The 16,104-nt window shown below is 43.0% G+C and overlaps 1 protein-coding gene across 1 annotated transcript in view; it reads left to right on the top strand.

Moving 5' to 3' along the window:
- Nucleotides 1-16,104, top strand: part of FOCAD (focadhesin) — a 788,759-nt gene that overhangs the window by 476,418 nt on the left and 296,237 nt on the right. Inside the window, exon 26 of the mRNA XM_029606912.1 lies at nucleotides 15,252-15,368. Coding sequence (XP_029462772.1) covers nucleotides 15,252-15,368 — 117 coding nt within the window. The remainder of the gene's footprint in view (nucleotides 1-15,251; nucleotides 15,369-16,104) is intronic.

Raw genomic sequence — 16,104 nt, 5'->3', positions numbered from 1 at the left:
GGTAGGAATAATTGAGAAAGGGGTAACTAAGTGAAGCTGTGAGGAATAAGACGACAAGAGTTTATATAAGAAAAATTCACAAGTAGGTGTGATTCCGTCTTTAATAAAAAGTTTGAGTAATACTAAACTCAGAGACCTCAAAATTGAAACCCAGACTGATCAACATTTCCAGTTAGGTTAAAACAGTTCTCTGCAAGTTTAAACAGTCTTACTACAAACAAGGTCTCAAAGGTGAGTTAATGTGTGGGGTTTAATTGAGGGCAGGGACTGCTTTATTAAATTGGGTAAAGCTCAAGAACTCTGGCTATTAATCTATATAAAGAAAGCAGGACATGGAGTGGGTAGGGAGGGAGGGTAGTTGGAGAAACTCACCTTTAGCCCTGTTAATTTACAAGGGATTGCCAGGGAGTAGAGAGCCTTTTATAGAGATTTCTCCAGCTGACCTTATTAAAGTCTGAGAACTATATTTTTTTCTCCATTGACTTGCAGAATTAAATGAGCAATAAGTGACTTCATCCATGGTGCTGACATGGATCGAGTGCTCAGAACTCAGAAGTCTTTCTGAAACATGTGCAGGAGTTCCCATGCCCAAGCGCTGTCTTGTGAGTCCCTCATTCCTTCTTTATCCAAGCTTCCAGATGGATGGGTTTCCCAGCCTCTCAGATTATTTTCTACATTTATTATTTTGCTCAGATTTGCACATTGCAAATTCCAATTTTTCACCACTGCCTCGACAGCCCTTCAAAAAAAAAAAATTAATATATTACTTACAAAGAATAAGAAAAAAAAGTATGGAGAAATCAAAAGTGAAGAAACCTGTGGTCAATGAATTTCAAGGCCTGTTATAGGCACCTGATGTCCATCACTGGATATCTACAGTGCACTACTACTACCTGGGCCCAGACCATGATGCCTCAAATTGCCCTAGGTTGTGACAGGATGTCTCCATGGGTACTTCAGACTCGAACCTGGAAGATGAAGGACCTGCGAAAGTTAACTCTGAAGCATCAACATGAGGGCAGGCAATGCAGCTGCTATATCTCCTGGAGTGATGCCTCATCAGAAACCTGGCATAATAAGGACCACTGGAGATCATGCTGGGAGTTGACCTTCCAGCAAATAAGCTGGGAAGGCTCCCCTCTCTTGATGCCAGTTTCCTGATCCATCAATGGTCAGAGTCTGATTGACACAGAAGTTTAAGGCACCGGAGGAGGTGTCGAAAAAGCACCTAAGCAGCGCAAGGTATCCCTTCTGGCACTGGCTCCCTCAGCTCTGAATAAATCAGTACTATTGATGCAGAGTTCTGTTGAAGCAAACCGTGACTCGATGCTGAATAGTGCATCTTCCCTCTACTTTTTGAGGAGTGTTTTGGCGCAGATGGTGTCATCTTCCACAGAACGGAGAACATTCATGTCACTAGCCAGTCTATTCTTACCAAATGTTCCAACCCTGGCACCGTTAAGAATTCCTTCAGTTATGTTGGCGCAGAGAGTGCCAGTACAGATCTAGGAGCAGTTAATTCTTATGGTGTGGAGCACCATGGCACAGACACCATTAGTTTCCTTGGTGTGGAGCATCTTGGTGCTGAGAAGCAAGCAACCATTCATGACAGAAAGCAGAGCCTTGGCACAAAGACTAAAATTATTGGCATTGATGGTGCAGATAACCTTCATTCAGTGGGGCTTATTGACATAACGTGTGCAGAGCCCATCGATGCAATGTATGTCCCAGGTTCCAATAACTGCTCCACCAAACTCTTGTTTGACACTGCCTGCCACTGTGGTGAGCAGTGAGGAAGACCCCAGGTAGGTATAAGAGGAAGATATGTCCCCACCAACTCCAGCATAGAGGGCCCCTCCGCAAAATATGACCCAGGAATCTGATGGAGAGGAATTTCTTTACTTCCTGAGGACCAGAGAGGGAGGATGGAGCTTCTCCTGGAGGACTTTTTCCCTAACAGTGGGGTTCAAGGGAGTCCCTAGGTTATACAAATATCTCCTCAAGATGTTTAGCTAGAGGACAGAGTCCACTTAGGGTCGCAGATAGTCCCCTTCCCCTTGGGTGTAACCTAATAGGGACTTAGGAGAAGGTGTGGTGTCAATCGGAAATCCTGCTGATCCTCTCTTTATCAGACCACCAAAGATCTCCTCCCCTATCATCTTCCAACTCCTGCAACCCTACAAAAACATATTTCACCTCCCGAGGACCTTAGCTACTATTGTTTTCTATAAAAAATGGTGAACATGTTATCCATTTACCTTAGAAAGGAGGAGGATCCAAGAATGGATTTTTTTCGGGGCTTCAGATTTTCAGAACAGATTGATCCAGTCCTGGTTTTACCCCATTGCATACAGAGAGTTGTAGTTCTGATTTATCTATGCATTTCTTCGGATAAGCAAGATTACAAGTTCCTTCATGCAGTCGGGTAAAACCAGGTCTGGATCAACCTTTTCTGAAAATCTGGAGTCTGTTGGAAACTCTAGTGTTGCACCTGTTGGTCGCAGACGGCTGCAGCCTTTCATGCTTACCTCTTTTTTCGCTGCACCATGTAATCTGGGATGAATGGCAGCTTCCGCCAGTCACAGCTGACCTCCCTGGCATTCCCGGGATGGCGTGGGTGCTGCCGACTGCCATCTTGCTTCTGGAATCACATAGGCGTGCGCGCGCACGCATGGGCCAGCTATGTACATGTCATGGCGGGAACCTCGAGGGCATCCCCTCCGGATGACGTAGTCTCGCTACCTGTACTTAAGGAGACCAGCCCGATATACTGATGAGTTAGCAAGGAGTTTCCTCATTGCTGAATCCACCTACTTGGACCTTCGGTTCCTGTTCCTGGCTTACTGTGGGAAACGCTCTGAGTAGCCGCTCCTCAGGGGCTCTTCCGCATTCCCGGGCTATCTGCTCCTTGGAGGACCTCCCTGCCTTTGAACTGTCATTGTTCTACTTCTCAGGACTTCCTTCGGAACCACATCTCTTGAGTACTTCCTGTACTTCAACTCTACCAACCTTGCTGGGATTTTCCGCAGTGTACCCCGTACCACGGGGCACTACCGCGCTCCTCTCAGCGGGATTCACTTCACCACTCTGCGCTGTGGACTGCTGCCTCAATATCTTCTGAGCCACTGTACCTCTTACTACCTCAGTATCTCCACCAGTACCGTCATCCTCGGCATACCCCGCTTGTGGGCCACTACCGGATCTGTACACCTGAGGCAATTCCTTCCTTGCTGGGAAAGATTGTCTGGCATACCCAGCGCTGCGGGCCACTACCGGATCTACACATCAGAGGTAATTGCTCCACTACTGAGAAGGCTATCTGGAATTCCCTGTTCCGCATGCCTTTACTAAACTTCTACTTCTGAAGCATCACCCTGGGCATACCCTTGCTCAAGAACTGTTTCTCTATTGCAGTTCCCGCTCCTCGAGCTCTGCTCAAGAACTACTCTCTACTGCAGTACCCAGCTCCTCGGGTTCTGCCTTTTCTCTCCTATAATAAAGTCTCCTTACAGATGTGTCCTAAGCCTCTGAGACTGCACCTACCGATGGTGAGGCCCACAGGGCTTCTCCCTGTGGGTGGAGTCATCTCTCACCTCGGTTCAGGGTTCACTTCCATACCAAAACAAAACATCTAGTTGTAGTTTATTCAACTTTATGCAGGGTCAGCTTCTGTTCTGGTGCACAGTGTTCTGAAGGACCTCTGGATGAGAAAGTAGCAGTCACCCATGTCGTGACTACCGATGGCACATAAGATCAACTTAAATACAGAGTGGGGTAGATTTTAATAAAATACGCCCGCGCGTAATTTTGTTTGTGCACCAGGTACGAACAAGAATATACTGGATTTTAATAGATACGTGCGTAGCCTTTAAAATCCAGGGTCAGCATGCGCAAGGCTGTGCAAAATCGGCAGCCTGTGCTCGCCGAGCCGCGCAGCCTGCCTCTGTTCCCACCGAGGCCGCTCCGAAATCGGAGCAGCCTCGGAGGGAACTTTCCTTCCCCCCCCGCCCCTTCCCCTAACTAACCCCCCCCCCCCCCGCCAGCCCTATCTAAACCCCCCTCTACTTTTGTTGGCAAAGTTACGCCTGCCCGGCCGCCAGTGCACGATTCCAGGCCCGGGAGCAGTTTCGGAGGCCTCTGCCATGCCCCCAAAACACCCCAGGCCAGAACCACACCTGTGGCCCTGTCCCCAGATGACGCTCCGCGACACACCCCCCTAGCAAAGCCCCGGGACTTACGCATGTCCCGGGGCTTGCGCACGCCGCCGAGCCTATTCAACATAGTCTCGGCGTGCGCAGGGGGAGGTTGGGGCAGGTTTTCGGGGGGTACGCACATACCCCTTTGAAAATCTGCCCCAGTCTGTTTCTTATGGCTTTGGAGTAGTTTAGGTGCCACATTATTCTTTGATGGTGGAATTGGCTTTTAAATGTGCACAATGCTCAAGGGAGCTTTCTAACTCACCTTTCAGTAAAGACTAGAGGGCTTGTGATAACTTTTGGAAGAAGATCATCTAGGGATGAATGCTTAGTGCCAAAATTTTAGACCACCATGGTGCAGTTCTTGCATAAGTATGTTCAGAGCTGAAGCCTCTAGCGAACTTGGGAGACCCTCATCTGGTTAGTTCCACCATGCTTTGGAGGATGTCAAGGAATGTAGAAAGCAAATAATTTGGTCCACGTATGAGGCCTTCAATACTACCACCAGAACATCCTCAGTATATATTAGAGCTAGGAGACTTGCTCGACTCCAGGCAGGTGGGCTCAGACAAGATGTTCACAATTCTCTGGTGGAAGTCCCTTGCATGGGAGAGAACCTTTTTGGGGTAAAGGTTTGGCACAAAGAAACATCATTCCATGCTGCAATCACGGTCTATAGTGCTGGCAGACCAGTGCATTACATCCAGTACATCTCATATAAGCAGCCTTTTTATCAGCAGAGGCCCTTCCAGCCTTTCCAGAGGAAGTGATCCTCAGCAGTTTTCTGCCAGATGTCAGCAAAGAGAGAGACAACACCCTAAGATGTAGCATCAATAACCGCAGCCCAAGTCTGGAGTGAGTTTTCACCCTCCTGAAACCCACTTCCACCAGTGGGGGACGACCTGGGTTTGGTTAACTATTTGGGCGCCTAGCTTTAGTTCGATCCAGACCGGGGGCGTTCACGACTAATCCTCCAGGACAAATCCCGTCTCTGTCGAGGATGGGGAGTGTCCTCTGGGTATTGACTGGTTGAGGAAGTAATCTCCATTCCTCCCTGAGGGGGCAGATGAGTATCACTGGATGGTCCCCGAAGAAGGCTTTAACTTCCCCTGTTGGTTGAAATCTCAGTGTGGCCTGTAGTTTACACAGCAGGTCCCGTCCGATAAGGGGAACTGGACAATCAGGGACGTGGATAAACTGGTGGGATACCGTGGTCCCGCCTACTTATATAGTTCGTTCTTTCTGCAGAGGGGCAGTGAGTACCTGACCTGAGGCACCCACTATAGAAACAGTCTCCCTACAGGGGGGTCCAGTCCTTGCTGGAATGGGGCCATATTGCAAAAGAAAAGTGGTTCCTGAGAATTGTGGAATATGGCTACCACTTGTGCTTTAAGTTCCCTCCCCTGAACTGACAGACATTGATATTCAGTTTCATTCCTGCCCAGTCAGTTCAGCTGGTACTTCTTAATTCCCAAGAAATTGGATGGGCTGAGGCCCATCTTGGATTTGCAGAACCTGAACAAGTTGTGGATCAGAGAGGGGATCAAGATGAACTTGCTCTAGAAAAGTCTGCTATTCATTCAGTCAAAATTCTGGCTCTGTGAACCTGAAGGATGAAAATGCACACATCCTTATTAACCCACCCATTGGAAATTCCTCACATTTGTGATGGAAGACATGCACTATCAGTACAAGGTACTTCCATTCAGCCTCTTGGCTACGCCAGTTGTGTTCACGAAGTGTCTGACAATCATAGCAGCACAACTATAGAAGCAGAAAGTCTGTATTCCCATGCCTAGACGATTGATTAGTGAAAGGCCTCTCCCCAGCGAGCATTATGAAATCACTCCACATGATTCAACTATTTCAGTCCTTGGGATTCATTGTCAATTTTTCAGTCCAACTTGATTCCTTCCCAGAGGATTTGGTTCATAGGAGCCTGGATCAACTCGCTTCAGGAGAAGAAAGCTTTCCTGCTTGTCGAGAGGGCCTTGTGAGGTCCTTTCTGCTACAGGATCGTGTATCAGCAAGATTGGTCTTTGTTCTGCTAAGCCATATGGTAGCAACAGTCTATGTGGATCCTCTAAATCATCTGCACTTGCAGGGCTTCCAGTGGGTCCTCCAGAATCAATTGGATCAACAGTCATATCCTCAGATATCAGTGCCTTCCGAGATGCAAGTCTCTGCAATAGTAGATAACTCTGGAGGTTCTGGTGATATGACTTATGTTGTGGGTCTATGTCTACTACTACTACTACTACCACTACTACTACTTACTGCTTCTGTTCGATGTATAAAGCACCATACAAAACGTAAGAAATAGTCCCTCTTAAATAGAGCTTTCAATCTAAGCAAAACAGACATATAGGACAAAAGACACTAGGAATTTTATTTAAGAAAATGGTTGCAATTAATACGGTTGTAAGTGGGATAATTAGGGGTTAAGATTTAAAAGGTAGGTTCTTAGACTGGATTTGAATAAGGCATGAGAAGAGGCATGACTCACCAACTCAAGAAGTCTGTTCCAAGCATAAGGTGCAGCCAGGTGGAAAGCATAGAGTTGGGCATTGGTGGTAGAGGAGAAGGGCATAAATATGAACTGAGCAGAGGTTCACAAGGAGAGATAGTGAGGAGCTACAGAGCGAAGGCTCATGTAGATGAGTAAGAGAAGCTTGAACTGTAATTGGAAACAGGGAGCCAATGAAGTGACAAGAAAAGGGGTTATTTGGGAATAGCAACTTTGGCAAAATTTAAGTAATGCAGCTGAATTTTGGATGAATTGTAATAGAGAGAAATGGTTCACTGGGAGACCTGTAAGAAGAGGGTTGCAGTAGTCTAAGCAGGAGGTGATAGAGTGAATGTGTTTTGGTAGTGTGTCAGAAAGGAAAGGATGGATTTTGGTGGTGATTAAGAAAGAAATGACACATTTAGCAGTGTTTTGAATATGTGTAGAGAAGGAGAGAGAGGAATCAAAGATAACCCCAAGCTTATGGGCTGAGAGGACTGGGAGAATGATAGTGTTATCCACAGAAATAGAGAAAGAGAAACAATTTTGAGTTTAAGGTGGCAGTGGGACATTCAGGCAACAATGTCAAACAAGCAGGCTGAGATTTGGGTCTGAATTTCTGATGTAAACAGTTACATCTGGGAGTCGTCATAAAGATAGTTTTGAAAGCCATGAGAGCTTAGAACACCAAAGGAATTAGTATACAGTGAGAAATAAACAGGAGCCAGAACAGAGCCCTCAGGCACACCAATTGATAGTGGGATGGTGGTAGAAGAGGATCCGCCAGAAAAATTGTGATGCAAGATGTAAAGAGAGCCATGAAGGAGTAGAATATCACAGTTAGTTCTCATAAAACTGCATGTTTCAACAAAATATTGAAAAATGCAGGCCAGTAATGAAGAATCCTCTGTCAGGAGGACGTTCTGTTTAATACAATAAGCTCCACAGCTGTGTGCGTTCTTCTTATAGGGTATGTCTGTATGTTAGAGCTAAAGCCCCTAATAACTTGGTGAAACCACTTGAAACAACTTTTAATTGTAGCAGCTGTGATTTTCTGTAAAAACCAAATGGAACATTTGAGCAGTGGGCACATGAGTTAGAAGAATTCCAAATGGAGCTCTGCTAGTGTAACCGTACAATAAATTTACATAGCTATGTCTGGACCTGTCAGCAAGCCACTGATAAAAATGTAAAACTTAATATATTCTCCATGTGCTGAAAGCTATACTTTTAGCAGCTGTTGGCATGCGTAATACCCAGAGATGAACTGACATAATTTATTTGTTTTACTCGTAATTAACTTTCTGATTACTAATGCAGGTCAGTATACTGAGTAATCTATAGGTTATGACATTTTTATTATGTGCTGAAGTGTTCAGAATGTTTCTTAATTAATTTAACATATCGCAAATAGGGTCTGTTAGACTCCTGGTTGATCATTCTCCCTGCGTTTGTCCATCTTTCTTATCCATTCAGACTGGAATGATGCAAAACTTTCCTTTCTAGAAACTGACTGCTTTGGGATTCTTAAAATCTCGTAACCTTACCTCTGAAGGGAGGGCTGAAGCTCTCACGTGTACCACTCACTAGACTTATTTGACTTTAGTTTTCTTCTCCTCTGACACGGAGCTTTTGTGTTGTCTGAGGCTGTGACCTCATGCTCATCAGCAGTACAAAAGCTGCAGTCCTCCAATCAGGAGGTCTTGGGGATCATGTCTTGGATAAGCAAGAGCAATCCCCATAGCCTTCCTTGCCAGGCTCACAGCACCCCCAACCCATTTCCCCATCCCCCCTTTTCTTTCTAGGTCCTGGGTTTTATTTTTGTGCCTCTACCTGAGGACATCGAAGAAGTAAAGTAGTATCTTAGAAGGGAGGGGCTGCCTTTGGTGGCCCCCACCCCATATTGGCTTAAATAGAGCAGTCTTCCCAATTATTCAGATTCTTTTAGCATTCTTTAGACCAGTATTTTTCAAACTGGTCCTCAAGTACTCCCTAGCCAGTCAAGTTTTTAGGATATCCACAATGAATATGAATGTGACAGATCTGCATGAACTTCCTCCATTGTATGCAAATCTATCTAATGCATATCCATAATCCTTATTTATTTCATACTTTTCCTGCAACCGCAGGGTGAGGGTTATTTTCAAATCCCAATAGTCAAAATATATATATCCTAAAAAATCAACTAGCTAGGGAATAGTTGAGAACTGGTTTGCAAATCACAGCTTTAGAATAGAAGCAACCAAAGACCAAGTGCAGGCTGGGTTTGCCATCTTTAGGCGGTTAGCAGAAAGTGCTATATCGTATTTAGACTACCACAACTTGCTCCTCAACCTGTCTCTTACTGAACCATATGAAGCAGCCAAAAGTGCCTGTTGAACACCTTAGTTACAGACGCTTACTATATTAAAGACAGTCATAATAGGCTTCATCGAACAGTGATGACTTTATATCTCAGCCTTATTTTTAATCATAGGTCTGATAGTTATCTGGTTTTCAATATTTTTCTTATATGCGGTGCAAAGGTTCAACCTAGCTTTAGTGTGAAACACTGTCTTTTTTTTCAACATATATGAAGCCTTGCTTCCTTAACATGCCCGACATGGGTCCATGGTTCAAACAGCCAGTTCTTTATCAAAGGCTCAATAACAGCTTTGCAGGTGAATTCAGTGATTGTATAGCATGGCGATTCTGCATTTCTTCTCCTGGCCCTTGATAAAGAACTGGCTGTTCGAAACATGGACCCATGTCGGGCATATTAAGGAAGCAAGGCTTCATATATGTTGAAAAAAGACAGCGTTTCACACTAAAGCTAAGTTGAACCTTTGCACCGCATATAAGAAAAAATATTGAAAAACAGATAACTATCAGACCTATGATTAAAAATAAGGCTGAGATATAAAGTCATCACTGTTCGATGAAGCCTATTATGACGGTCTTTAATATAGTAAGCATCTGTAACTAAGGTGTTCGAAAGGCAATTTTGGCTGCTTCATATGATTTTCTGCCATAGTCCTTTATTCATTTAAACAGACGGGGTAACGTGAGTTACACATTGATTCTTAATGAACCATGCCATCTCCACTATGGACTATCCAAAATTCAGCTGCACAACTTATCTTCCTCCATTGTTTTTAACAATCAAGTAAACTCCCTTCTCAAGTCACTACATTGGGACCCCATCCGCTTCTGCATACAGTTCTTCTACCCACCTACAAGTGCATTCACTCTGCAGCTCTTCATCTCTCCCTGCATCCCTTCTTGTGACCTCTGTTCTCTGGGCAAGCTGCTTTTATTTGCCTTCTTCTCTGGCATCGTCCGTTCCCAGTTCTGCACTTTCCAACTTGCTGCACTGTATGCCTGAAATAGCCTTTCTGGTTTGGTGCACCCTCTATGGTCATGTTCAGTTCCTGCCTAAAATCGTACCCTTTTGAGGTTACTTTGAAATCTTAAGTTCTGTCTCTTCCTGATAACAGCCTTGATGTTTACTGTAATAAAGAAGTTGCCTGAAATCTATTACTTGTCTAAGTTTCCTGACTAGATTGCAGACAGTACGGATTAGGAATGGTCTTTATATGTATCTGTGCAGTGCTATAGAAATAGTAGTAAAAGTGTATAAAAAGATTTTAAACAAAGTACTTTGTGTTAACTGTGCTTGTTCTCCTTATTTTTAAATTCTCCTTTGATAAGGGTACTGGATAACTCTGTCATCAAGGACAGGCTGAGACATTCCTGATTTTCCTTTATTTATGTCTGTGGATTTACAATTCTGCATTTCTTAGAAACAGAGTTTACTGGGTCCATCAATGAACTGAGAGAAAACAAAGACTGCACAGAAGATAATAAAGAATATGTGTGGTCTCTCCCTTCAGCAGGATAGAAATGCAGTGTGCCAGGAAGCTTCTATCTCATGCCTCAGACAGTGGCTTAATTAATGTAATCAGTGCCATTCATTTTTTCATTATGCTATGCCTGCGTTGCCCCCCTACTAACCACTGACTCTCTCTCCCTCTGATGCACGTAGTGCACTAGTACATGACCAACACTTACTCTTGATCTGAAAAGGAACGGCAATGAGCCACAGGAGATAGAAGAAATGAGAAAATGCTACAACCACTTGAGCTCCATTAAGCATGCCATCACTTTGCTATTTTGCTGGCAACTAAACGTGTTTGTCTGGCTCAGCCATATGTTTTATAAACCAACAAACATTGCATGCACAATGGTTAGCACTCGTGTGCATAAAATAGCACATATGCGCATACATGCTATTTTCAAACTGCAACTTACACGTGTAAATCAGGGTTCGTGAGTAACTTTTCTCATGTGAGAAAGGGGCGTGCCAGAGGCTTTCTGGGGAAGGGCTAACCTTTATGCAAATAAGTTGCTGTTTTAATACCTGCCAAAGTGGTGCACTTGTGTTTTTTTACTTATATATATTTACTTCTGCTCAATATCTGGTGTAAGTGATTGTAAACATCATTAAAGTGAAAAAAATGATTGGGTAGAGGGTATGGGTGCAATGGGGGGGGACTTCAGGCTGAAGAGCCAGGAGGGTTTTCACAAATTGCAGATGGTCTGGGTAAACTGGTAAACTAATTGGAAAAAATGCTTATTTCATTTCCACACGCATGTTATAAAATACCCTCATTTATGCTTGTAAAAACCAACGTATGAAGGATAAAATGTCAAAATAATGTGTATCCTTTTAAATTTTGAAATGCAAATATGAGGGTGTATAAGTTGTGCACACTTATTTAGCTACTTTCCAATTTATTTGGCTAACTAGCACATTTCCCATTACTTGGACAAATTTGAATTTATTCGGAAAAGTAGCAGCACTTATCCTGCTATATTCCAATTTAACCAGCTAAGTTACAGCAGGCATATATAGCCAGATAAGTCTGAAAAGCACTATTATCCTTCTATGTAGCTCTTTTCGGACTTATCCGGCTATATGCTGCTGTTTAACCGAATAAATCTGCATTTATCTGAATAAGTGCAAACTTGCACAGCTCGTGATTTTTTACATACATGAACATTTGTGTGCACATATGTACTCGTATTTTATAACCTGCATATATCATTTCCTCACTGGTTATAAAACACAGTAGCAACTTTGCATTCACCATATACGTGCTTAAATGGGCGGACACAAGCAGTTTTGAAAGCTGTCCTCTTAGTTTACCTGAGTAGCAGGTAAACTAAGAGGAGCTGTGCATTTTTTTGCAATAAACTTTAGAGATGTTTATGGTCCCTAACATGTTCTGCTGCATTAGTTGTGGGGGTAGAGGGGTGAGAGGTGGGTTATGACTTATCTGTCTGGTAAATTTTGTTTATTATACCTGAGATAGCTTTTTCAGTTTTCTTCAGTTTTTGGTCCTGGCAGGTTTTTTTTGGTTTTTTTTGCTGGTAGTAAGCAATTGCACTTGCAACCCTAGGCATGGGAGCCAACTTTTGAAAATGATTGGGGATGCTGAACTGAACATAAATTACATCGCCCCCATCACAAAAACAAATACATTGGCTCATGAATGCAACAAACCTGCCTGTATTTAAATGTTCAAAGAGGAACAGGTAGTACAGACAGGGGAAGACACATGTGGCCAAACCAAAAGCTCTCATAGTCCCACCAGTCATTATGCCAAACAAAAGTCCCCATTAAAAAGTGAGGGGAAGAGAAATCATTAACAGGAAGTATTAAGAAGAAAGTAAATTATCCAAAGCTGCAAAAATAAACTTACATGCCTAAATTACCAGACTATTCAGCTCTAATAGTCTTGTCAGCAAGAAAGGTCTGTATGTGAGACAGATCAACAAAAATGAACTTATTCCCCTGAAATACCACTAAACATTTACATGGATGTTTTAGTAGAAAGTGTCTTCCAATTCTATAAACTTGCTGTTTTAATCATAGAAACTTCTTCCTTCTCAATTGGGTCTCTCTAGCAATGTCAAGAAAGATTTGAATACATTGGCCATAAAATCCCTCTGCCTTCTTCACTCCTTACATCCCTTTAGTCTGCTCTGCTTCCTATTCTTCTCTGACCCCCTCCCATTTCCTCTTCCCATCATTCCCCAGCAAATTCCTCCTCACTCCTCTTTAGCCAGCTCCCTTCCTCTGCAAGCTCGGTTCACAAATGCCTCAGCACATTAGGCTTCCCTTCGTTGGCAGGCTCAGCTCTCGCTTTGAAATTCACCCTTCACAGGTTTGGATGACTTTCCTGCTCTTCCCTCCCTGAGCCCCAGGCACAATCTCTTTCTTTTCTGGAACTAAAGAGCACAGCTAAAGTAGCTTCAAGGTAACATCTAATCCCGGGTTACTTCTACCACTGTTCCCATGAGGTTAGTGACACAGCTTTTAGAAGTTCATGACGGAGATAATCAGGTGACCTCTCTTTTGGCTGGTCCTGGTGCTGAAGGCAGATTCCAGGCATATGATCCTGGTTAAAGAACAGTATTAGGGTCCCAAAATCCCCCTCCTGATTCTTCTGGTGTCCTGGTGCTATTGGCACAGAGATCCCTGGGTTACTACAAACAAGAATTCCTTCTCTCTCATAGGCTCACTCAGAATCAACTTTATAATTCTCTGTCAGATCCCTTTACTTCTCTTACTGTACTGTAAAACTCCAAGTCTCTCCATAGATATGAAAAGGATCAGCCCATTCCCTATGTTAGGTTAATGAGTTACCTTGTGTTAAGATTAAAGGATTCAGAAACCTAGAAATGATGGCATAAAAGGACCAAATGGTCCATCCAGTCTGCCCAGCAAACTTATGGTAGTTTCTGCTGCACTGTGCAGGTTACCCCCATATTTATCCATTTCCCAGACCGTAAAAGTCAGAGCCCTTGTTGGTTGCTGTCTGAATCCAATTCCCCTTTTCCTCTTTTCCCCCTATCATTGAAGTAAGAGCAATGATAGTTTCATCAACATTATAAAGACTTATTGGTTAAGGGTAGTGACCACTGCACCAGCAAGTTACCCCCGTGCATACTTTTCTTTTCATCATTTCAATCCTCTAGCATTTAGGAATCCACAATGCTTCTCCCATGCCTCTTTGAATTCTTTCACTGTTTTTGTCTTCACCACCTCTGAAGGAAGGGCGTTCCAGGCATCCAGCACCCTCTATGTGAAGAAATATTTCCTGATGTTGTTTCTGAGTCATCCTCCTTGAAGTTTCTTTTTGTGACCCCTTAGTTCTACTAATTTCTTTCTAGTGGAAAAGGTTTGTTGATTGTGTATCATTAAAGCCTTTCAGGTATCTGAAGGTCTGTATCATGTCTCTCCTGTACCTCTTCTCTTCCAGGGTACATATATCTGGACCGCCTTCATCCTGTCTCTGTCCCTTTTGAGATACGGTCTCCAGAACTGAACACAGTAATAATCCCTCTGTACAAGGACTTTGTACAAAGGGATTATCACCTCCTTTTTCTTACTGGTTATTCCTCTAGCCATGCAGCCCAGCATTCTTCTGGCTTTAGCTATCATCTTGTACATTACTTCACCTTCTTCAGATTGCTAGAAACTATCATCCCAATGTCCTTCTCTTGGTCCGTGCACAACAGCCTTTCCCCTCCCTCTCACATACAGCTCTTTTGGATTACTGCAGCCCAGACACATGACTCTGCACTTCTTGGCATTGAATTCCAGCTGCCATATCTTTGACCACTGTTCAAGCTTCCTTAAGCAATGTTTCATTCTCTCTGCGCCTTCTGGCATGTCCACTCTGTTGCAGATCTTAGTATCATCTGCAAATAGGCAAACTTAACCTTCTATCCCTTCCGTAATGTAGCTCACATATTGAACAGAACCGGTCCCAACACCGATCCTTGTGGTAGTCCACTTAACACCGTTCTCTCTCTTACACATGTTATCGTTGTGATACTTACAATTACAAGTTACTTAAATTCACAATGGCAGGAATGACTATGTAGGACTTTTAAATACTTAAAACATGAGCCAACCCAATGGCTGGGCAGCGTGCCACCATGCTGGATGCCATGGTTTGATGTTTGAGCTTGCCGTCTGCTCCTTGGGCTGGCTAAGATGGGAGATGTTGTGGAGGCAGTGTTCATAACATCCCACCCACATACCCATCTACGAAGGGAATCTCAGCCATCACACAATAGCAATAGCTTCTAGCTAGATTCAGGGTGAGTTGGGTACCAGAGGGAACTGCAGCTTGTCGTTTTTGGCCAAAATTGCTGTTGTGACGGCGGGGCTAAAAGGGAAAGCTAAAAATAGTAGAGAGTCTTTAGATAATTGGAAGTGAAATCTCAAGGCACTAAGATCCCAAGGATGCAAATTCTGATTGAAAACCCTAAGAAGCAGGAACCAACTGCAAAGCAAAAAACCCAAAAACTTTTAATATTAATATCTCCTAAAGAATAAAATAAAAATCTTAATTATAAAGGTGATCATAAGTTTCTTTAACCTACATCTCTATTATCTATTTTAAAAAATCCTTTTCCAAATACTGCTGCTCTGAAAACTGGAGATCATTTTGTGAGAGTGTAATATTTCTAAAGTGTATTTTTATTTTATGCAGATTGAACCTGATATCTTTCCAACAACCTCTTGGCTAGCTATGGTGCTGGACACCCTGCTGAGTATCGTGGACAACCACTATCGACCTAAAGGACGAGTTTTCCCATGGTTCCAACATGTACGTCCATAATGATGAATGAATTAAAACAGAAGGTGGATGCTTTCATGTGTTATGATTAATAGGACCTATTTCTTGCCTGCTATCTCCAAAGAATCGGGAATTAATTTTTTTAGTACTCGAGCAACTTCACTTGTTTTCATTGTAATATACAAAGCCAATAACACCATCTGAGCAGTGAAATCCCTAATCTGTAGAGAGAGAGTAGCATTTTGCCACTGTTTGCAGATGTTAAAACAAAGAAAAGAATTGTGATATTGTTTGGGATGGTAGTGGAGAATTACCACATCAGAATTGGGTAAAGCAGGGAAAGTTCGATAAGAGACTGGATTAGTCTATGGATTTATCTGCTTGGAAGTTTTGTCTGCAGGAAAATTATGATTCTAATTTTCATGCTCTGAACAATTGGTTGTGTTTAGTGATGGTCTGTCTGAGGTACCATGAGCTGTTTGAAATTTGCAAGGGACAGTCTTCAAGAGAAAACTTAATGAATCCACCTGAAATATAATCAGCATAAAATTCCTTGGATTAGTCAGAACAAAGGGACATGGCAAAGAATATATGTTGTTGACTAAATGGGCCTTAATTTGTATGGTTGAAATATCTTTAGAATATAAAATATCTTCATATATTGTATGCTGCTGTTATATAATAATATGACAGGTGGAACCTATGCCAAAATATAGTTGTGTCTGGCATTGTAGAGGTTTGGACTATTGAATGTTGCTGCATCAAG

Source organism: Rhinatrema bivittatum, chromosome 1 (genome assembly GCF_901001135.1).
Source record: "Rhinatrema bivittatum chromosome 1, aRhiBiv1.1, whole genome shotgun sequence".
NCBI classification, from domain to species: domain Eukaryota; kingdom Metazoa; phylum Chordata; class Amphibia; order Gymnophiona; family Rhinatrematidae; genus Rhinatrema; species Rhinatrema bivittatum.
Note: the sequence above shows the minus strand (reverse complement) of the source record. Positions and strands in the feature narration are given on the sequence as shown.